The sequence below is a fragment of the Vigna angularis genome, chromosome 1 (assembly GCF_016808095.1).
Source record: "Vigna angularis cultivar LongXiaoDou No.4 chromosome 1, ASM1680809v1, whole genome shotgun sequence".
NCBI classification, from domain to species: Eukaryota; Viridiplantae; Streptophyta; class Magnoliopsida; order Fabales; family Fabaceae; genus Vigna; species Vigna angularis.
Genome location: NC_068970.1, coordinates 46,473,988 through 46,498,342, shown reverse-complemented (window position 1 = coordinate 46,498,342; position 24,355 = coordinate 46,473,988). Strand labels below are relative to the sequence as shown.

Genomic DNA, 24,355 nt, shown 5'->3' with positions numbered 1-24,355 from the left:
GAATTTGAATAGTCTGAAATGGTGTTTCCTCTAAATCTTGAGACTATTCCTGATTGAGTTGAGTAGCCATCTCCCCTATCTGATCAGTCAAACTCTGAATGACAGCTTGTGTTTCCTGCTGAAACTCCATGTTCTCTTGCTTGAACTTGAGATTTTGCATGGTCATCTGCTCCAATAACTCCTTCAATGTAGGCTCAGAAGTAGTGGAAGGATGAGGAGTTGCTTGGGCAGGCTCATAAGACTGCAGCTGTTGTAGCTCCTGGACTGGTGGAGGCATACAAGAATTCTGGAGTGGTGGTTCTTGATATTGATGTTATGGAGTACCATACCATCCCAGGTTAGGATCATTCCACCCAGGATCGTTGTTGTAACCATACTGAGCAGGGAAGAATTCATCTAACAACATATGCTTAAGATCTTCCCAAGAAGTGATGGATCCTAGAGGAAGACAATAGAGCCAATCCCTAGCTGCTCCTTGTAATGAATGCGGAAATGCCCTCAAGAAAATGTGATCATCAGGGACATGTGAAGGTTTCACTGAAGAGCACATGATGTGGAACTCCTTCAAATGTCTATGTGGGCATTCTCCTGTAAAACCATGAAACTTAGGCAGCAAATATATCAGTCCAGAGGTGAGAACCCAATGAAAGTCATCCTCATTAAGTGAAACTGGCTCCCAAAGAGCACTCTCAGGAGTTGGAGGATGAGTCATATTGTTCTCACCATAGAAATCTCAGAATATACATCACAATCAGAGTAACATGCAGAAGAAGAATCATAGTCATAGGTACAGGCAGAAGAAGCAGTATTTACAAAATCAAAATAGGTAGACATGGAAAAAGAAGAGGGAAGGTAGAAAGGAAATGCTAAAAATTACGAAACAAACAAAACACAACACAATTCAACATGCAACACGCACACACAATAACGCACACACAAAACAAAACACAACACACAACAAAAGACCTAAGACCGAACCGTTGGTCCCCGGCAACGGCGCCAAAATTTGATGCGACTGTCGCAGCCCATCAAATTTGTTGTGCATTAAAAATGCCGTATAGTGCTAGGAAGTGACTCCTAGGTCGTCTCTCAAGGACCAAATGTGGTTCGAGTCTTAAGTCAAACACATAATGGGGGGGTTTTGGAAGTGTTTTTGTGCTTGGAAATGGACTAAATTAAAATGGAAATTAAACACAACCGAACATAATTGAAAGCATTGAAGTGAATGAAAATAGTAAACCGAACAGTCCTAAACCGAACATTGCACACCAGCGAGATAATTAAATTTGGCGTGAAAACTAAATGCGTGACCCACTTGAATTGAAATTGCTAAATCAGAAAAGGTATCTGAAATAAAATTAAATGCCTAAGGTGTAGAGAGCGGCAACAAAAAATAAAACATTCAACGAAAAATCTTAACCAATTTAAAGGAGTGTAAATTAACTTTGTGATGATGAGCATTGAAAGAAGCAAATGGTGAATAAGAAAAAATGACTTAAAAGTTGACAAGCATTCAAAATGTATTCAATATGAAAATTGTAACCAAACTTAAATATAGGATAAGCATTTAAAATAATTTAAAAGAAAACCCTTGGAGCTCGTCTCACATTGACGTGGCACCAGCCCTTAATTGAATCCATTTGCTTCCACATGAAATGAATCACCAAGTGGGCCACTACTTCTTTCCCTGAATCACCATGTGTTGCTGGACCACTTCTGTGCAACACCTATCCCTCCAAACTGTGACAACTCCTTCCTATTCTCTCTATAAAAATAAAACCAAGAGCTTTGTAAATTCCTCCCATGTGCCGCGTGTGTTGCTTCCCATTGAATCACCGTGTGTTGCTAGACTACGTGCACAATCAAATTAAAATCACCACTTCAGCTGCTAGGAATCAAATCAGCGTGCATCACCAACAATCAATCACCGTGCGCTTCTAAAGAAAGAAAATCTACATCCTTGTGCTGCTGAAATAGAAAACCGAAAGAGACCCCCCGTGGGTGGCTGCTAACCTCCCGTCCTTCAATCACGCATGTGCCCTTAATATGAAGAAGTGAATCCCCTTCTCCGTGTGCTGCGTTGTTCGACCTTGAAGGCTTCTTCCCGTGAAGCCCTTAGCTGGATGCTAGACCAGCTTCTTCTTTTTGCCACATGTGCTTTGCTTCAGCCAGTAAAACCCGTGCCCAGGTCTCCAAGATGTGCGTATGGGCTGCCTCCGTGTAAAAGCAGGCTCCCTCCTTTCTCGTGCGCACCTCCTTCATGTTGCTGTTCTTCTTTTCTCTGCTACTGGACGCGTGAATCCCCTCATCCGCGGCCTCCCTTTTCCATTTCCTGGACGCAACCCGCTGCTGGAATACTGCTGGACCGTTTCTGCTTTTTTCTACTTCTTGGACGCGTGGTGCTGGACCGAACCAAGTTGCTACTGCACCTCCTTTCACAATCAATCAAAGCTGTTGGACCGCTTCGTTCTGGACACGTGTTGTTGCTGCTAAAGCCCATCATGCCTCTCCTCAACGTGTGCATACTTGATGCAGCAAGCTGGACCAAGGCCGTGACACCTCCCTTTGCTTTGTGGGCCGTGTGCTTCTTTTTCCCAGCCAGCTAGACTCTCCTTTTGTGCTCATGGGCTACACCTCCTTGTAGCCAATAAAGAAGCCAAAAATCTTTCAATTTGTGGGCCGTAAAATTAGCGTGCTGCTGTGTGCACCTCCAAAAGAAATTAATCCACACCTCTCTCTTTTTAGCTTAAAATAAAATTGATGTCACATTTCTCTTGAAGTCCCAAAAGGTTATCCAAAATTTCCCTACAATTAATAATGTAAATAATTAGTCTCAGATAATTCAAATTAATTAAAATAAGAATTTCTGGTCAAATTAAGCACAGTTAGCAAAAATGGGAAAATACTCGACAATTAAGCACACTTCCCGAATTAAATCCGGTACAATAAACTAAGTGAAGTCAAGAAAATATTGACTCATAAGTTGCGCTTTAGTGCTGGCTGCGCGACGAGGAAGATTGTGGCCTGAAGATTGATGATGAACTCGCGATTTGTCTCGCGATGGTGGCGTTTCTCGGCGGTGGCTTGCGGTTGACGGCGATTGCTGTGCGACGATGGCGGCACATGGTGAGGTGGTGGTTGACGAGAAGCTCGCGAGGAAGATGGTGAATGTCCGGTCATGGCAGCGGCGAGGAGGCTCGCGAAGTGATGGCGGCTTTGGGTGGCATTCTGCAGCGGCGTGATGGAGAAGAAGGGTTGTGCGATGATGCGGTGCAGAGCTTGCGTCAATGGAGGAGAGGCGCTGTGGTGGCGGGAGTGGTGGTCGCGACAGCGGCGGACGTTGACAATGGTTGTTGTGCGACGGCGGCTGTGCGTGATGACGGCGGCACGGCAGTGGCGGCTAGGGTGTGGATTGGGAATTAGGGTTTCCTGTGGAATATGATGACGTGGCAGCATGTGGTTGGACTATTTGGTGTGCAGAGGATTAATGACATGGCAACTTCTTGATGGTCAGATGTGTGGGTATTAGATTGCCATGTGGCATGATCTGGTGGAGTCTAGTTTAAGAGGGGTAGGAACAGGAAACTTAGGAGGTGTATTTAGAATAGGGTTACTGTTTGGCTTAGTATTGGGCCTGGTTAAGAGAAGAGGGGTGTATGTAGGGAAATTGGGAGGTGCAAGGGTAAAAGTTGCCTGTTTGGCCCATCTGTACATTATTTTCCAAATAAAACGTGATTTTGGGCCTTGAATTGCCATTTGGACCAATAAAACTTATAATTTCAGCTGCACAAATAAACGTAAGAACATCCAAGAATATTTTATGCGCTAAAACTCACTTTTTACGTCTCTTTAATTCCCAAACCCAATAATTCCAAATATCACAAATTCACTTAAAATCAACCATTTAAGCACAATTATCCCATCAAAAATTTAAACTTTAAGGCATAAATGTGGGCATAAATATGCACTCATCACCTCAACAAGTGAAAGAGGATGAAATAAAAATAAAAATGAAAATTGAAAAAGAAAGAAATGAAGAAGACAGGTTGGATAAGCAACCTTCTAAAGAAAAGACGAAGGAGAAGAAGGTATATGCATGCTTTTAAATTCTTCCTTCAAAGGTACATAACTTGACTCTTCTTCTCAAAAACATCACTTTGTTTCATCATTTCATGACAGGGAATGCTTAAAACAAAGTGAAAGAAAAAATAAACTAAAGGCCACAGCTACTTCTAAGACAATCTTTGTCAACAATAAAAGGCCTTCATTTAGTCCTCTAGTCTTTAGATACATCCTTTTATTAATATTAATTTTTGTTAGTTTTTGTAGATATATTTTTTATCCAAGAGGACAACAATAACCAAAGTTGTGCTTCTTTCTATCTTCCCAATTTGAGGACAAATCGTTTTCAAGAGGGAGGGAAGGATGGAAACCCCTTTAGGAACTTCCATTCAAAGAAGTATCAACTTAAACTAAGGCTAAGAAAGGGAAGTGGAAGAAGAACTTTAAACAAAAAGCTCTTTCTTGATCTTCTTTCTCTAAGTCTTAGAAGGATTCTCTTTCCTAACTATATTTATACTATTTGTAGGACCTAAATAAAGGTTGGAGACCATGAACAATCAACCAAAGAAGCTTGGTGAGCTAAAGGAAGCAAAGGAGACAAAGAAGAGAAGAAAAAAAGTGATTTCCGAAATGAGCATCTTACTTCCGGATTGCACTTTCAAAGGAATTTTTACTTTCGGATTCACCTCTGCGCCCAGCCGAAACTTCCAAGCATCCAACCATTTCACACCAACATTTTTATTTGGCATGTTTAATATGGCTTTGAGAGAAACGTGTGCTCCAAGATTCTTAGCTTCTCCAACACACTTCATTTTTCATTTTTAGATGTATTGCAAGTCAGAAATGGAGACCTCTCTTCATCTATAAAAAAGAGGCTCTCTCCTTTGTAAAATCCAACTTGGAAAATATAGTGGAGTGTTGTTGAGATTTCTCCAGACCCTATTCTCTGAGTTCAAACTTCTTGTGCTTATCCAGCACCTTGTCCTCTAGCTTCCTTCCTTATTGGAAGACCTTCTGAGCGTGAGAGACTTCAAACACTCACTGAACCTTCCATCGAACACCTAGTGTGCACCTCCATTTTCATGCATCCATTCAATCTGCTGCATCATTCTGAGAGTTCAAGTTGTTCGAGCATGGAGCTTGGACCTGCTTCCATCAATAGTTTTGGTCATTCTTGTAAAGATCTATTTTTCCTCTCAACAACTCCATTTTGTTGTGGAATTCTTGGAGTTGAGAAATTATGTGTCTAGGTCTTCCCAAGTATTCATCATCATCTTTTTCTTTTCATATCTAGGCCCGGATGCCTTTTTCTTCAAGTTTCCAAGCATGGAACATTATGATATGAAATGTCCAGTTTTGTTGCACTCTTAACAAACAGTTGTATCTTTTGGTCGTCGGTCTCTTCTAATGTTCTGGGAACCAGATTCGAGACATCTAGTTTTGATCATTATGCCTTTTCTTTTCTTCCATAATGTTTGGAGCTTTCTAATGATGAATGAAAGCTCATTTTCTTCGTTCTCGTTCATGGAGTCATGTTCATCATATGACTCCTAGGAGGATTCGTCCATTTTGAGAGCCTTGGTGGGTGTCTTCTTGAGAGCTTTGAGCGCGATGCTTTTCTCCTTTTTGATGGAGCCATCTTGAAGAAGCTCGAGCTCATGAACTTTTAGTATCACTACTAGCTCCTCTAGACTCATCCCGTCTAGATTCTTTAAATATGATCGAAGTTCTCATATGACTTTCCCAAGGACTTCAGCTTGTTTAGGATTGTTTGGAATATACTAAACATGCTTTGAATGTCAAATTTTCAAGAACAGAAAACTATTCATATTATCTTGTCAGCAAGCTCAGCTTATTCATTTTAACTTCATTTGATCCTTCCTACGTGATGACCAAGGCGTCCCACATTTCCTTTGCTTCTTGGTAAGCATGGACCTTCTTGTATTCTTCTTTAGAGAGAGCACACATCAGAGAGTTGTGAACCTTAGAGTTTAACAAGTAGTGTTGTTTATGCTCATTAGTCCACTTGCGTTTTGGGAGTGGCGCTCCTTCTTCATCTACAGGAATGTAGTTGTCGTTTCCATAACATCTCACATATCAATGTGACATGATTCAAAGAATGCAATCATTGTTTGCTTCCAGTACTCGAACTTCTCTCTCTTGAAGAGGGGAGGACAGTTGACCGCATAGCCTTTGTTTTCCATTCCTCAGGATTGCTTCCTCGAGTTTTGCTAAGAACTGACCCCGTGAGCTTAGTTCTGATAACAATTGGAGTACCTAAAAAACACTAGAAGCGGGGTTGAATAGTGATTTTGGAAAACATTTTTTGCAACCCTTCTGATATAGCACTTTGTCGAGCATGTAAAATATTCTTTCTACAACTTAGATGCCCGACTTGAAATGTATACATTGATAAGATCATCGTGATATTCAGAACATTTCTACTATAGCGTTTGTAAGAACTTCCTTTAAAAAATAAAGGATCGTTTAGCCTGGATGTTCTTATATTTTCAAATATAAATCTCAAGTGCAGTAAGAGATTTGATGCTTAAGCTCGAGAGTATCTCTTTCTCTTTTCTTTTCTCTTCTCTTCTTTTTTCTTCAGCTCAGATGTATTCTTTTCTTTGCGCTCTTTTTCTCTTTAGGATGGATATGTCGTTGTAAGTTTTTTTTACTTTGGCTATCCTCTTTTCTATCCTCTTGATTTTTTTCTTGAGAGATCTTTTATATATAGGCTTCATGAAAATTTGTTCGTTAGACTGCGTTTGTAGTTTGTAGCCTTGATGCTTGTGTTTTTTCTTTCTTCTTTTCACAGTAAGCGTTGTGTAAGTCAACTTTGTCAGAATAGGCATGTTTTTTCATTCATTTGCTTGAAGTAGGTTATACGATCTTTTTAGACTTTGCCTCAAGAGAGGAACATTCCATGATTATCTCTTTTGTCTCTAACGTTCACATTTAATATTTGATCTGTAACACTGTTAATGTGTGTAGAATAGCTTATCTGCAAAATTAGAGTAAATTGTGCATGCAACAAATATGAATTTTCTTATCACTTTTGTTGTTTTTGAACGTTGAGCATTTAATGTCATTTCATGCTTGCTTAGAACGATAAAGTGCTTTTTGATTTTCTACCATTAGGTTGCATTTTACAATTAAGCTTTTTTAATTTAAAGATATCAAACGTATAGATAGTCTATCACAAGATGAGGTGTTTGTTTAGCTCATGGTATCGTTTTGATCAAGTAAATGCTTCTTTGGCTTTTGTCTCTTTTTAGAAAGATAACATTTAGGTTGCTCAAGCTTTCTTATGTGTTTAGAGAATTAAGTCATTTAATTTTTTAGTCGAAGACATTGTCTCAATCTGTTGTTTTCAAGAGAAGCCAAATACCTACTTCAGGTATTTTAAGCATTGAGTGTTTAGCTCAATTCTCTCTTAGATGCCTTTAGACAAAATATCGTCTAGTCATGCGTCTGGTTGTTCTAGCCTAAGTGTATGTGTAGTTCCTAAGGCCTAAGTTTTGTCCTATGATTTCTATATTTGGAGTTCAGGTTCTAGTTTTTGTTTGTTTGGGGTTTTGGCTCTATGTTTTTACCCTAGGTTGCTTTTGGGTCATTAAATTGTTTTAATGTTATTTGGTTAAACTTCAAAACATGAGATCGTTTCTTCGTGTAGACGATTTTGTCTTTAACAAGACTAAGTTCTTGGCCTTGATTCTTATGTCTTCTCTTTCTTCGTGTACAGCAACCGTTGGTTAAAGTCAACTTGTCAGAGCACGCTTGCTTTTTCAATACTTTGTTTAAAGTAGGTTGTACTTTCTTTTAGACACTACTTCAAGTGAAGAACATTTTGTGAATATTTTAACGTCCACTTCTTATATTTTAATTTGAAGCTAGTGGATGCGTGTAGAGTAGGTTATCTGCAAAGAATATTGTAGATTGTGCATGCAACATATATGTCTTATCTATTATCACTTTTTGTTATTTTTGAACATTGAACATTTAATGTCATTTAATGCTTGCTTAGAACAACAAAGTGCTTTTTTATTTTCTACCGTTGCGATAACGTTTAACAATTAAGTTTTTATTCTAAAATTACCAAGCGTTGAGTAAAGACTTCATCGTTAGACAAAGTAACAATTTATCTTATGGTATTGTTTAGACTTATGTAAACGCTTTTTGTGATTTCACCTTTTTAGACCAATGGCGTTTAGCATGTTTATGTTTTCTTTGTTGTTTTTAGGTTTTAGTATTTTAGAATGTTTTTGTCAACATTCTCTTGACATTGTTTCATTTTCTTGACAATTAAACTGAATACCCCTTGAATATAGTAAGCTTACACATTTAGCTTCAACTCTCTTAGACGCTTTGACTTAATCAATCATTTAGCATAACGTCTACGCATTTTCCTAAGATTTTTCTATGTTAGGGATTTTGAACCTAAGTCTTCTGTTTCTTCCTATGGTGTTTTCAGATTATTATTTTGTTTAATGTGGTTTCGTTAAACTTCAAAACATGAGAGTGTTTAGACGTATAGACGATTGTGTCTTAACAATCTCCTTTTTTTTATGATTAATAAATACACATCTAAACGATATATAATCTTTCTTCGTTCTTTCTGTTAATAATCTCCCTTTTTTCATGTTTAGACTTATAAAAGCTCTTTGTGTTAAACAACTCTTCGTTAATATATTTCAGCATTTTATTTGTTCCTTCATGGCTAATTGTTGAAAAATTATAAAACAAATGTTGTTTTCTTTTATGGACACTACATCATCGTTGTGCATTGAAAATTGATGATTAGAAACAGTTCTGGTACAAAGTTTAAGTTTGAATCTATTTTGGTTGATTGACTTTAATTCTTAAAAATTTGACTTGTTTATAAGTTATGCATTAAGAACTCAGGTTTATGAAACTAGTTAATGGAAATAATTGAATCCACTTGTTGTGACTTTAAAACTAAGATAGACCTTAGATATCTCAAATATGTAAGTGATGGAATTACTTGTATGTCATTCCTTACTCTGTCCTTCGGCTGCTGATGAGTGCATATTTATGCCCACATTTATGCTTTAAAATTCAAATTTTTGATGGGATAATTGTGCTTAAATGGTTGATTTTAAGTGAATTGTGATGATTGGAATTGTTGGCTTTGCAAATAAAAAAGGGACTTAAAAGGTGATTTTTAGTTGCATAAATTATTCTTGGAAATTCTTACGTTTATTTGTGCAGTTGAGAATATAAGTTTTATTGGTCCAAATGGCAATTCAAGGCCCAAAATCATATTTTGTTTGGAAAATAATATACAAATGAGCCAAACAGACAGACTTTACCCTTACACCTCCTAAAATCCCTACATACACTCCTATTTCTGAAACAGGCCAACAACCAAGCCCAAACACTAAGCCTTTTCTACTACACCTCCCTAAGTTTCCTATATACACCCCTCCTAAACTAGACTCCACTAGATCATGCCATGTGGCAATCTAAAACCTTAAGTGTTATCCAACCACATGCTGCCACATCACCCCCCTCTGCCACATCATCATCTTCTCCCCAGAAACCCTAATTCCCAATCCAAACCCTAGGGCACAATCAGCCGCCGCACCGCTCTGCAACCAACCTTAACGCCATCCTCCATGCCGCCGCCACCAAATCGTCCTCCACCACCATCACCACCCAAACCGCCCAACCTCCACCGCGAGCAACATCATCGTGCCTCTCCTCCATTGACGCAAGCTCTGCACCGCACCATCCGCAACCACACCGTGACCTCCATCATGGACAATCAGAATCGTGCACCTACGCTCACGGCCAGTCTATCTTCTTCGCGCTGCCAACACCAAAGCGCGACCTCCATGTCGCCAGACCACCAACGCAGAGGACACAACTTGCAACAAACAACCACACCGCAGCACCATAACCATCCTTTCCGCCACCACTGGGTGAGTCTCTCCACCATCGTACAACCTTTCTTCTTCACGAGTTCTTCACGCCTCGCTGATGGGGCTGTCGCGGCCCATAAAATTTGATGTGCATTAAAAATGCAGTATAGTGCTAGGAAGTGACTCCTAGGTCGTCTCTCCAGGACCAAATGTGGTTCGAGGCTTAAGTCAAACACGTAGTGGGGGGGTTTGAAAGTGTTTTTGTGATTCGAAATAAACTAAATTAAAACCGGAAATTAAATACAACCAAACATAATTGGAACATTGAAATAAATGAACAAAGCATGATGACCAAACGATCCTACATTGTGACCAAATGGTCTCTAAAGCAAGTGACTAAATTGGAAACGCAGGAAGATAGAGAAGTTGAACATAATAGACAACATAGTGAACGAAAACAGTAAATTGTCCTAAAACAAAATGTGTGAACTAATTAGAATGTAGGAAATAAAGAAACACATGATATGCCAATCAAATGCAACACTTAAACTAAAACATTAAATACCTAGTGCAGCTTGGAATTAAAATTAAGTGCTCAAAGTGAGTGCAAATTGAAATGCTAGAAACAAATAACAAAATACTAGAATAACATGAAATCCAATACTTAAACTAATAAATTAAACTAATAAAGAAAGAAGGCATGTTGTAGCTGGATGTGACCGTGGCTTTCTCTCCATCCAATGATTCAGCCCTCCTACTTTGCTTGACCGTTCCACTTTTCTTCCAGCAAAGTGAGTCACGCTTCCTAAAACGAAAAGTGAATCCAAGCTTGTGCATTCCAGCAATATGAATCACTATTCTATTCTTTATTCCTCAATCACCGTGCAAATCCTCACACTTTTCTTCCAGCAAGTCGTGACACCACCTGCTGGATTATATCCTCCCTTGCTCAATGAAATCAGCAGTGTGCTTCCTCTCCATCCAGCCGTCGCACCACATCTTTGCTCCAGCTCCCTCTTGAATCATCACCGTCCAACCCTATGGACGTGCAGCTCCTAATTAAAAACGAAACCAGCGCCTTCCATGTGCCATCTCCTGCTTGCTTCTCTTCAACGTGCTGCTGGAATGAAAACCAAGAGAGACCCCTTGGGTGGCTGCTCCAACACGTCCCAGCTCTCTCCCCAACGCTGCTTCTCTTCCAGCAATCCGTGTAGCACCTAATGCTGGACGTGAGTTTTCTCTCCTCTCCTTCCTCCCCGTGCACACACGCTGCTCCAACAACGAAAATGAACCAGCTTGCTTCTCAAGATGAGACCACTGTTTAACACCTCTTCCAGCCCTCACCGAGTGCCTTCCTAAAGCAAGCATGCAGCTCCAACACAGACGTGGCAGTGCTTTCTTCTCCAGCCAAAACAAACTCCAAGAATCAGTGTGCAACGTTGGACAATACAATCATAAGCTTAAAAACTTCAATAAAAAGTGCATGAACCAAAAATAAAAAGGGCAACGAGTACATCAGCCAAATTAACTTGGAGCTTTTTCATCCATCTTTGTAACAGCGTTCCACAAAATAAAAAAAGTTCCTAGCCAAGAGAAAAAAAACTGAATGAGTGTGGCGGCTGGTCACGCCTCTTCACACGTCCAGCCCCCCACCTCTTTCAAAATGAAATGTGCTTCCTTTTATGCGGGAGGCGGTTGCCCTAAAAAAACCTAGGATGCCAAGTGACTCCCTCCACTTTTGGGTCTAGTCTCCTTTACCAAAAATTAACCCAAAGTGTAAACGTTGATCCAAAAATTCTAAACTACTAAATTAGAATATAATTAATTCTAAATTGTCTATGTGGAGAGTCTTGAATTATGTGGCAACCCTTCTAAATGTCCCAAAATGTATTTCCAAAATTTTCCCTGCAATCAATAATGAAAATAATAAGCTCAGATAATTCAAATTAATTAAAATAAGAATTTCTGGTCAAATTAAGCACAATTAATAAAAATGGGAAAATACTAGACATTCAAGCACAATTTCCTAACTAAATCTAGCACAATAAGCTAAGTGAAATCAAGAAAATATTGACTCATCACTCGCCGTCACCCATTGCCGCTTCTTCATCTTCCCCATTCAACCTGCACTTAGAAAACCAAGAACCAGAAACCCAGAAACGGTGAAGAGCAACCCCAATGCGAATCGCGATCTTCATTCTCGCGAACCAGATGCGTGATTTCATTCGTCTTCCTCGCGCAACCAACCTACAAGAATCACCAATCCTCGTTGCTTTCCTCCATTTAGAACCTGCAATCAAAATATCACCATGTGTAGCCGCAAGAGAGAAGAGCAAAACCGCGAGCAGCATGGTGGCGGCACAGGAGCTCCCTTTCCCCCCAATCTGAAACCCTAATTTTGGGTGGGAAAGGGGCTGACACGTGTCTGTCCCTCATTGGGCACGCCCTTCCTCAGTCAAAGCTGGTCAACACTGCTTAAGTCTGGTCAAGGTTGGTCAAACAGGATTCTGTTGCAATTTTGGGAAATTCAGTTGGGGCTAAAGTGCAGATAGAGGAAATTTCAGGGCATTTGTGCAATTTTGGAAAGTCAGAAAAGCTAAAAGATAAAATTCAGTTGTTGAATTAATTTAATTTGGGAATATCAACAGAAAATATCTTCCAAATAATGTTATAATTATCTAAATCTTTTAGTTATTTGGAAGATAAAAGATAAAAGATTTTGTCAACGGAATATTCAGAGTCCAAGCCCAATCAAGCCCTATATAAAGAGACCCAAGGGAGGCAGAAAAGGGACTTCACTTCATTCATTCATTCACCACTTCTTTCTCTCTTATTTCTTCTTGTATTCAACTCCATTCATGGAGAGCTAAGCATCTAGGGCTATTCTGCTGTAATTCCATTATGGATTCTGAGGTTAGATTGAGTTAATGCAATTGTTTATTTTGATTATTGATTTAAGTTGTTCTCTCTCTATGTCTTTCATTTCTCTATCAAATTAAAAGCAAAGATTTTTTCATCATAATGTGTTTGAATCTACATGCATATTGATTATATGAGTTATAGGGTTTCTAGGTTTAATTGAGAATCTACTTTGATTTAATTTAGGAACTTTCATATGATTAAATGGTTTTTACTATCAATTGAGAATGTACTTTGATTGGTAGTAATAATTTCAACTATAATCAATTGAGAATTTACTTTGATTGATTAGTTTTTTATTTGGTTAGGCGATTTAAGAATAGACATGATTAAACACAATAGGATTTGATTGAGAATGTACTTTGGTTGAATTCATTGTGAATAATCTAGAAAGGTTTTGCATTTGATTGAGAATTTACTTTGGTTAAGTGCATGATCGCCCTCAAATTAATTAAGAATGTACTTTAATTAATTTTAAACTTAAATAATAATCAATTGAACAATTACCTGTGAATAACCGATGATGAATCTATCTTGGAAAAACAGTGGAATTAGCCTATTTCATTATAATCGTTTCTAAGTTTCTTATTTGTTCTTTAAACCTTCTCCAAACAAGATTTTTATTCTTGAACATTGCATTGCATTCATAAGATTCAAATATTAAAAGGCAATTCCGTATTCGTTGGGAGTCGACTCAGGGTTACTTTAACCCTATCTACTTTCTTGAATACTACTTGGCAATACTGAAGTTGCCTTGAAAAGTAGTATTAATTTGATAGCTTCAACGGCAGCCTATCAGCTGCATACTAGCTGTTGAAAATAGTTGAGGTTAAGCTGCACGAGATAGGGGAAACATATATATATATATATATATATATATATATATATATATATATATATATATATATATATATATATATATATATATATATATACTTGTTGTTTCTACTAGTTCAAAAATATGTAGTTATTGTTTCTGCTATTTTAATTAAAAGCTCTACACTTGTTGTCATTGTTGTTTTCTGTTTAAAATTTTGCAACAAAAACCTTGTTGTTTGAATGAAAAATTTGCACTGTAACTTTGTTGTCTAAATGAAAATTCTACACCAAAAAACTTTGTTGTTTGAATGAAAATTTTGCACTAGAAAGTTTGTTGTTTGATTGAAACTTCTGCATTAGAAACTTTGTTGTTTGACTGAAAATTCTACATAAAAAATCTTATTGTTTGATTGAAAATTCTACACAAAAAATCTTGTTGTTTGATTGAAAATGTTGCACCAGAACCTTGCTGTTATGAATAAAATATCTATATTAGAGTGCTAAATTAAAAGGATCATATTTTCATACATATTAATTAAAGCACACAATTGCACCAAAACATGATATGTATGGCTTACTAAATAAAGCACAAAGCTGCACCAAAACATGATAGGTATGTCCTATTAACTACATCACACAGTTGCATCAAAACATGATAGGTATGGCCTATTAACGAAAGCATACAATTGTACCAAAACATGATAGGTATGGCCTACTTGGAAAAAAAGCAAAAATTCCCTACACCACAAACCAAAAAGCCTACACCGCATACATATATTTAAGTAAACCTTGGTTGCACTAGTTTGTAAAAAATAGACTCTTAAATTCACATGTGAATATCAATTCAAGAGATATGCATCACATTTAATGTATTACAAAAGCTATTAAACCAATTAATCAATGTATAAGGGATGAAGATATGCAATGCACAAAACCACTATGACATATTAGTCTTGAATGCATACAATGAGGTTTATCCTCACTTAACACCAAACAAACCAATGGCCAAAGTTATGCGCAAAAAGGGATCATGTTATAAGAAATTCACCATAGGAAATTAGCACCAAACAAGCCAAAGGACATCTTATTAAAGTACAATATGGTCTAGCATGATGTCTATATCCATGTCATCATTTAGCACCAATCAAGCAAAGGAAAAACATATTAAAGTGTGATTTTATTTGGTCAAAAGGCCACAAAACACTTTTAAAAGAAGTAGTGGCTACACCCGTTTAAAGAGGAATAAAAACGTGAATCCAAAAGAGGTACGACACAAAAAAACTGCAACACCTAAGGTGACTTATGGTCTATAAAGTATACTCAATTTGACTACACCATTTGATGATTTAAGGAAGGTAATATAACTATTAATATTAGGTAAAGAAATATGAACCGTCCACAAATTTCTAACTTAAAGCTTATCAATTTTGTACCATTTCACTAGGTGGAAAAGTATATTAAGTAAGGAACTCATTTGCACATGATCTAGTCACTCAAAGGATGCATCTAGCATAGGTTAAATCAGAATGGAAAATACCACATCATTCTAGGGTTCATGTTTAAATAGATACAATTTATAGGTTTAAGACCATTGTCGTTCTTACTACAGGGGTATAACCTTCTCGGCTTAAGGATTGGCTAGGACATTCTAAGGAGGTCAAATCACATATGACATAACAATCAAGTTTCACACAAAAGGAAAAATTATGTACAGAGCTAGCATACTTTATTAAGTTCAAACATCACTCAATATTATGGCTACATAGAATGGAAAAAATGGCCCCACTTATTAACGAGTGAGGTTGCAAATGATGAGGTCTCTATGGACCTTCAACGTAACTCCCTAATTATCTAGAAAATGTAAGAATTGAGACAATAAGTGAAGAGAGAGGAAATTTGCCAAATTAATAATGACGGTTACAAGAGGCTTCGTTCGCACGCTAAGGGAAAGATTCCCTGTTTTCTCCAAAAAAAAAAGGGTTGCTTTCACAAAATGTTTGCCCACCCTTGTTTTTGCTCTATCTTTCTTCTCTAGTACACATTATTTCTTTCTCTAGGTCTTCACACAAAAGAGGGAAAAATGAGTTCTCAAATTTTTAATGTGTTCAAGAAATTATCGATGACTCTTATTCGTCGATAATCACACATACAATTTATCGGCTGAATTATCGACGAATTTGTTTAGGATGTACTTTATTGATGTTGTTACCGACAAATATTTCTACTGGTAAGCTAACCACCACAATTCATCGGTTAATACGTCTGTAATGCACTATTATCGATGGATTACAATCCTCTAATACAAATCTGTTGGTAATTTCATGTTTTCTTATAGTGTATATTTCTAATATCCTCTTTGATAATCATTTGAAAGATAATATTTCAAGTAAAATAATTTCTTTAAGTAATTAATATTTGTATTATAACAACTTCCATACAACATCTTTTACAAAATCTTCCTTTTATAATAATACTCGTATGAGATATATTCTCTATACTTTCTTGGGTAATCTCTTAATAGATAATCTTACTAGAATATGTTATGCCTCGCTCAACAATTTAGTTATCTTCGTCCAAGGATATTATATCATCTTTTGCCTTTAGTCATTAATATCGTTTAACACTTATGTTGTTTATTCTTTTTATTATAAAGGTCATCCAGTGCTCACACCTCCAGTTGTATAGTGTCCACATTGCCTACGCTTAGTCATCTAATGCTTATATTTTTGATGAGTCATTATTTCTTGAACTATATTTAGTTTATTGCACTTAAATAAACCAGGGAATTGTGTTTAATTGTCTGTTATTTCCCCGTTTTCCAAATTCTGCTTAATTTGGTCGGAAATTCGTAATTGTCCTAATTTAGGTTTTCTGAGCTGATTAAGTGCATTTCTGGTTGCAGGGAAGTTGTGGAAACATCATCTGGAGCATTGGGACATGGCGTGACACACTCAAAGGCTCAACATTTAGTCATTTAGATTCTAATTAAAGTTGTAATTTCGTTTTCTAGAAGCCCTTAATTAGAATTAGGTGTTTTGGACCCTTTTAGAGGCAATTTTGTAAAAAAAGACCCATTTGTAGGACATGTGCTTTTTGGTTAGGGTTTTTTGTGTGGACCCACCCTTATTAAAAGAGAACTCACGGCATAGGAAAGGGGGCCGCCACTTGCCACTTATGCTCTGGGTTTTTGGTGACGCTGTCACGTCTTGGGGAGCAGCTGCACGCATACGTGGAGTTGGAGAAAGAAAGGAGAGGCATTGATTTATTTTCTTGGAGAATGAAGCATTTGGTGTTACGTTTTGGAAGCAACACACGGGCATTGAAATAAGTGAGTGATAGTTGAGGATGATTTCTTTTATTAATTCTTTTATTAATTCTATTTGGGAAAGAAACAAGCACATGGTGATTCACGGCTGCTGGAAGAAAAGAGAATTGCTTTTCCAATTCCTTGAGAATGAAGAAGTGATTAGATGGGGTGATAACGGTTGAAAAACCGTTATTTTTATGCTTAAAATTAATACCAAAAGCAACCTTTAAGACTTAGAAACTAGCTTGAACTCATATTTTTGCTTTAGTTTTGTGAATAAGAGAGTTGAAGGTGAATTTAATGATTTTGTGCAAGATTTCCTTGATTTTGTAGGCTAATTGAATGATTTGAAAGAAGAATTGAAGTACCGAATGATTGGAATGCTGAAAAGTCAACCAGTCAACGAAAATGCAGAAAAGTCAACCAGAATGCAGAAAAGTCAACCAGTCAACCAGAAAAGTCAATCAGTCAACCAGAATACGGAAAAAGTCAACCAGACGAGTTTTGGGCCAGTTTTCTGCGATTTTATGATCTGCTTGGGCCTGGACCCGTTTTCTATTATTTTTATGTCCTATTTAAAGACCTAGAAGTCTTAGGGTTTGTATCTTTGGCTGGGAGGAAGCAGAAACACATTTTTCACCCCTTGGGGGTAGATTGGGAGATGGTGACGGCTCTCCTCTTCTCTTTCTAGGGTTTTTCTATCTCTTTCATTCTTTCATTATTGTTCATCTAGTTTCACCATGAATATGGTGAACTAAACCTTGTATTGTTGTTGGGGAATCAATGTAGTCTTGTGAAACTCTCATATATGGAATTTGTTTTAAAATCTTATTTTAAGATACATGCTTTCTTTCATCTTTAGTTAGGGTTTTTCCTCTTTGCTTAAAGCTTGCTTTGTTTAACTCATTCAATGCCATGATTATTGATTTTGTCGATATGGGAACGTACGGGGAAATCTAGATCCGGGGAATTTCTCCCAATAGCATATTGGTTAACTTTAAGCTTCTGCACTTCAGAATTAATTATTAGGGATGCTAGGAATTGTATGAACTCGTAATTAAGGATAGGCCTTCTTCCAAGGTGATTTAGAGAGTGGCATTAGCAATTGATGAAAAGAATGATGAATTCCTAAAAGTATATGAGAGTGGATAAGATGAAATTGATAACTGATGACAAATTTATGAACACCGAAATACGACGCCACAAACTTGTTGAACAATCGGCAAGTGTGACTGAATCGTTTCAAGTAATAAACTCGGTAAGACTAAGTATCGTTCTCCCAAAGGACTCACGGCCTAGTTTAGTTATGTGATTCGTTGATTATTTAAGACTTAAGAACGAAATAAGTGGAATTTAATATGCAAAACAGAAAATAAACATGTATGCATGAGTTTTCATCAATGGCTAAAACAAAATACAAACACTTCAATGGAATATATGGATGAGTATGTTGTTGGGGTTATCAATTTCATCTTATCCACTCTCATATATTTTAGGAATTCAACATTCTTTTCATCATTGTTAATGCCACTCTCTAAATTACCTTGCAAGAAGGCCTATCCCTAATTACGAGTTCATACAATTCCTAGCATTCCTAATAATTAGTTCTTTTAGTGCAGGAGCTTAACGACAACCAATATACTATTGGGAGAAATTCCCCGGATCTAGACTTCCCCGTACGTTCCCGAATCGACAAAATCAATAATCATGCATTGAATGAGTTAAACAAAGCAAGCATTGAGCAAAGAGGAAAAACCCTAACTAATGATGAAAGAACGCATAGGTCTTAAATATAAGATGTAAAAACAAATTCCATATATGAGAGTTTCACAAGACTACATTGATTCCCCAACAACAATACAAGGTTTAGTTCACCATATTCATGGTGAAACTAGATGAATAATAATGGAAGAATGAAAGATAAAACCCTAGAAAGGTGAAGAGGTAGCCTGAGCATCCAAGATCCTCCTTCAAAGGGGTGGAAGAGAGAGTGTTTGCTTCGTTTCTGCCAAAGATACAAACCCTAGGACGTCCTAAAGCTTATATACTATTCTAAAATTACAGAAAATTTAGGCCCAAGCCCATAAGTGTGCCGCTGAGCGGTAAAGTACTGCTCAGCGGTAAGTGCGTGAGTTATTTTCTCCCCTCAGCGGCCATTTTGCCCCTCAGCGGATCCACCGTGATCTCTTGAGTGCCGCTCAGCGGTAAACTGCCGCTGAGCGGTGATGGACAAATTTATGAACACCAAAATGCGATGTCACAAACTTGCTTTACAACCGGCAAGTATGACCGAATCGTTTCAAGTAATAACTCGGTAAGACCAAGTATCGTTCTCCCAAAGGACTCATGGCCTAGTTTAGTTATGTGATTTGTTGATTAGCTAAGACTTAAGAACGAAATAATGGGATTTTACTATGCAAAAGACGAAAATAAACATGTATGCATGAATGTGATCAATGGCTAAAGCAAAATACAAATACTTTCAATGGAATATATGGATGAGTATGTTGTTGGGGTTATCAATTTCATCTTATCCACTCTCATATATTTTAGGAATTCAACATTCAATTCATCATTGTTAATGTCACTCTCTAAATTACCTTTCAAGAAGGCTTCTCCCTAATTACGAGTTCATACGATTCCTAGCATTCCTAATAATTAGTTTATTTAGCGCAGGAGCTTAAGGCAACCAATATACTATTGGGAGAAATTCCCCGGATCTAGACTTCCCCGTACGTTCCCGTATCGACAAAACCAATAATCATGCATTGAATGAGTTAAACAAAGCAAGCTTTGAGCAAAGAGGAAAAACCCTAACTAATGATGAAAGAAAGCATAAGTCTTAGATTAAGATGTAAACATAAATTCCATATATGAGAGCTTCAAAAGATTACATTGATTCCCCAACAAACATACAAGGTTTAGTTCACCATATTCATGGTGAACCTAGATGAACAATAATGAAAGAATGAAGGATAAAACCCTAGAAAGGTGAAGAGGTAGCCTGAGCATCCAAGATCCTCCTTCAAAGGGGTGGAAGAGAGAGTGTTTGCTTCGTTCCAGCCAAAGATACAAACCCTAGGAAACCCTAAAGCTTATATACTATTCGTAAATTACAGAAAATTAGGCCCAAGCCCAAAAATAGTGCCGCTCAGCGGTAAACTACCGCTCAGCGGTAAGTGCGTGAGTTGGTTTCTTCCCCTCAGCGGCCATTTTGCCCCTCAGCGGTGCCAACGTGAACTCCTGAGTGCCGCTCAGCGGTAAACTGCCGCTGAGCGGCAGTTGCGGCTTCTCCTGTTGCACTTTTTGATGTCTTTTCTGATTCCATCTCTCTCCTTCTTCACTTCTTTCACCAAATTCACCTTAAAACCTGCACAAAAACACTGAAATCAAGCATAAACCTGTCCAGCTCTCTTATTTCTGAAAATATGAACAAAAGCATGATTTCAAGCTAGTTTCTAAGTGTTAAAGGTTGCTTTTCGTATCAATTTTAAGCATGAAAATAACAGTTTTTCAACTGTTATCACAACCCCAAACTTAGAACTTTGCTTGTCCTCAAGCAAACAAGATGTAACTCAATCTTCTACCAATTCATATAATGGTTCACTCATTCACAAATCTTCTTTTCAAGATAAGTACAGGCTTCAATCAAACTTATGACCAAGATTTCAATCAAGACGTGCACATGCTTTGGTGTTCACAAAGTCACTTAATATCCAACAAATGCTATTTTTTTATGAATGATCAATCAATTAAGCATGGATGTTCATGTGCTCATGGAATACTTCCTCACCAGGTAAAGTGTTTCACTCACACTCAAGTGTACAAGAGGTAATCACTCATTCACTCCACTATCACAATGTCACATGAATCAACTTTGCCTTTCATTTAACCACAATTAAAAACATTAACAAGCATGCATCATCACAAGGACTTTTCAATGGCTTATAACGTGGCTGGGCTAACAAGAAAATTGGTTTTTCTGGATCACAAAATCCTTGAGTTAAGAGAATCATAACAACACAATTATTCTTATTTTTCCCAACTTTCTTTTGCATTGAGCTTTGCTTTTTCTTTTCTTTTCTTGTCTTTTTAATTTTCTTTTCATATTCTTAATTCTTAGCTCTTAGCTCAATGCTTTTCCTTTTTCATGCTTTCCCAACAACCCCAAACTTGAACATTTAACAATACCACACAAGATTTTCTACTTAACTCAAGGTAAAGCTTTTCAACAAGGGTTTTCAATTTATGTTCAAGGCTAAGGGTTCAACGGATAGACACAAAGTGTTCTCTTTTAATGGGCTAACTTTATGAATTTGGCCAATAAAAAGGGTTCCAACAAATGGCCTTGATCATATGATGCAAAACAAGCAATTGATTCAATCATAGAAAACCTGGGCAAAATCATTCATGTTTCCAAAGTAATAGCATTCAATCAATAAAAACTCTGGAGCTCAAAACCTCACATATAAGCTCATTCACATTTGACATACACATCCTGCTTAATCTCACAATCACAATCATAATATCCTGCATTTGTTCACAAAGCTTGTGAATCACCTGTATAAGCATTTTATGTGCACATCTATCTCAACATCAATCAATCAATAATCATCATCAAGCATTACTTATCACACAATCACAGTCAATAGCAAACCATCATAACAAACCAGGTTTCCAATAGAGTACATCAACCTTATTCTAAAACAAAAGTAAATAAGTTCAGAACACTTAAACCAATAAAAGCATAAGTTCATGATAGCATTCATCAGTAAATGCCATCTCAGCTCCTCATCAATCTGAGTTGTCCTCTGTATCTTCCTCTTCTTCCTCATCTTCATCATCTTCAAATGCATCATCATCATCAGCTTCATCTTCTTCCATCTCCCTAACTGAAGCTTCAGCTGCTTCAGCTCCTCCTCCTTGCACCGGCTCCTCTGGCCAAGCTACTACATTATGGAATTCCTCCATAGTCCACCTGTGAGCTGGAGGTGTATCATACATCCCCACAATCATCTCAGCAGTAGCCACCTGCCCTCTATGAATGGACTGTAACTGAGCACCTATAAGAGACATGTACATGTCCCTCATCTGAAACGGTTCTGCTTCATGTGTCTCAGCAGATGTCTGGCTCTGTGCTTGCCCTCTCTCTCTACGAGCACGGCGTGGTGGAACTGGCTGAGCTGCCTCCTCACCTCCACAATACTGTCTGTAATAGGCCTCATCAATGGCTTTTCTTGGCCTTTCAAATGGTGGAGCAGAAGTGTCCACCCCAGCTATCTTGCAAAGGTGAGTGATTAAGGAGGGATGTCCTAGGGGTGCTTTGTTATTTGAGGTATTGGCACACACACTAATCTCATTAGCTATCACCTGCCCAATATTAACATTTAAGTTCCTGATAGCACAGTAGATGAAGAGTGCCCTGCTGAGAGTAATATCTGACACATGTGAACATGGCTGAATGTTGGCATGAGAAAATGCCATCCAATACTTTGCAAGAGGAGTCAGATCAGTCCTCCTAATGTTTACCACTGAGCCAGATCTATTCCTTTGGAAGTGTCCTCCAGGTATATATAGTACTCTCTCTACATCCTCAAAATCAGCCCCTTCCTTCATGCAAAGAGCAAACTGGCACTGCTCACCAGCCCACACAGTATCCAGGAAGTTATTGATAGAATCAGGATCATACCTGATAGCATGGCCTCTGACATAGCCCAGATAATTCTCAGCTGGATAATCACCAATCTTCTTTGCATTGGTGTAGAATTCTTTTACCACAGCTATGTTGGCAGGTGCAGGATATGTGGCTAGCTTTCCCCAGTCATTCCAAATTGAGGAGCAAAGTTAGGTATCATTCCAACTTTTCTCTCCATAAGGAGTCTCCTGTCTTGCACCACCTTGAAGTGCTTCTCATGTTTCCGAGAGAGGAACCTACTAGAATGGGGCTGTTCTGGTTCCTTTTCCTTTCTCTTGGTTGCCATGGTTTTCAATCTTTTTCCTGAAGAGGATGTCATTCCTGCAATCAAATACAGATACAAAACCACAGAACATGATGTTAATCATTAGTCAAACACAGAATACAACTCCTTTTCGAAGCTAAACCACCGCTGAGGGTCAGAATTACCCCTCAGCGCCACCAGTGCCACATTCCAGAACACAAAGTTTCAAAAATTTCAGGTCTGGCATAGTGCCGCTCAGCGGCAATTTACCCCTGAGCGGTAACTCTGCAGAGTTTTGAAAAACCTCTTTTTAAGCTGTCTTAACTCCACCCAAATGCAATTTTCAGTTTTTTAGATCAAAATCATGCAGTTTAATCGGTTCAAACATCAATTATATCATCAAATCATGCATAGAAATCAAAACCCCTAAATATTCATGCTTTGACAATCACATTCAAAATTAAGAACCCTAGAATGAACAAAATGCTTTACTTACTTGGGTGGAGATACTAGATGCAATGAGAATGCTTCCAAGCTAAGATGCTCTCTTCCAACCCCAAACTTAGATGAAACACTAGTGAGCAAGTGAGTTGAAAAGAGATTTTCTTAAGAGGGAAGAGGGAAAAGATGTGGAAAACCTTGGAAAAGATATGTGGGAGTGTTTGTGCAGAGAAGAGCCTGAAAATAGAAGCTTATGCGTAGCTTAGGGTATAAAAATACCCTAATGGCCTCGGGTCCCGCTAAGGGGAAACTAAACCCACTCTGCGATAGTACCGCTCAGCGGTAACTTGTCGCTCAGCGGCACTTTCGTGAAGTGCTCTTCTCCTTCTTTTCTTAACCTACGTGCCTCCTAAACATGCCCCTCACTGGTTCCCTGCAATTCAATTCTCAGGTTACTTATGCACAACCCTATTATACTACTACAATGAAACAAACAAAAACAATCAATCAACTGGGTTGCCTCCCAGGTAGCGCTTGTTTAACGTCACGAGCCTGACCCAAAATCCACCAACACCCATCAGTAGGTGTTACAATCTTACCAACACCCATCAGTAGGTGTTACAAACTTACCAACACCCATCAGTAGGTGCAAAATTTTCTCACCAACACCCATCAGTAGGTGTTACAAACTCAGTATCCTTCAGTAGATACTTAACCACCTAGCATCCTTCAGTAGATGCTATATCCAACAAAGTATTTACAAAAATAATGTCCACAAATTAAAAGTTACAAAACAAAATCAAAAGTTTTTAAATCACTAGGTTGCCTCCCAGCAAGCGCTCTTTTAACGTCATTAGCTTGACCCAGTAAAGCTCATGTTCCATCTTCTTTTTCTTCTTTCTACTGAACTTCTTCAGAAATTTGATCAAACCAGGAACCTGTTGCAATGTCTCAATCATAGGAACTTTAATCTCCAATTTCTTGAA

General features: G+C 37.9%; 1 protein-coding gene across 1 annotated transcript; it reads right to left on the bottom strand.

The window, feature by feature from the left end:
- Positions 1-10,469: 10,469 nt before the first annotated feature.
- Positions 10,470-11,613, bottom strand: LOC108319390 (uncharacterized). Its single transcript, XM_017550503.2, has 2 exons — positions 11,459-11,613; positions 10,470-11,342 (listed from the first exon to the last, which is right to left on the bottom strand). Exons 1-2 carry the CDS (start codon positions 11,486-11,488, stop codon positions 11,004-11,006), a joined length of 369 nt encoding a protein of 122 aa, XP_017405992.1. The 5' UTR covers positions 11,489-11,613; the 3' UTR covers positions 10,470-11,003.
- Positions 11,614-24,355: the final 12,742 nt, after the last annotated feature.

Bases quoted from the DNA above. Each gene is read 5' to 3' on its own strand.
- LOC108319390 (XM_017550503.2), bottom strand. From the start codon at position 11,488: ATGAAAAAGCTCCAAGTTAATTTGGCTGAT. The intron at 11,343-11,458 runs GTACTCGTTGCC...TGGCTGGAGAAG, and splicing joins TCCAAGTTAATTTGGCTGAT to AAAGCACTGCCACGTCTGTG.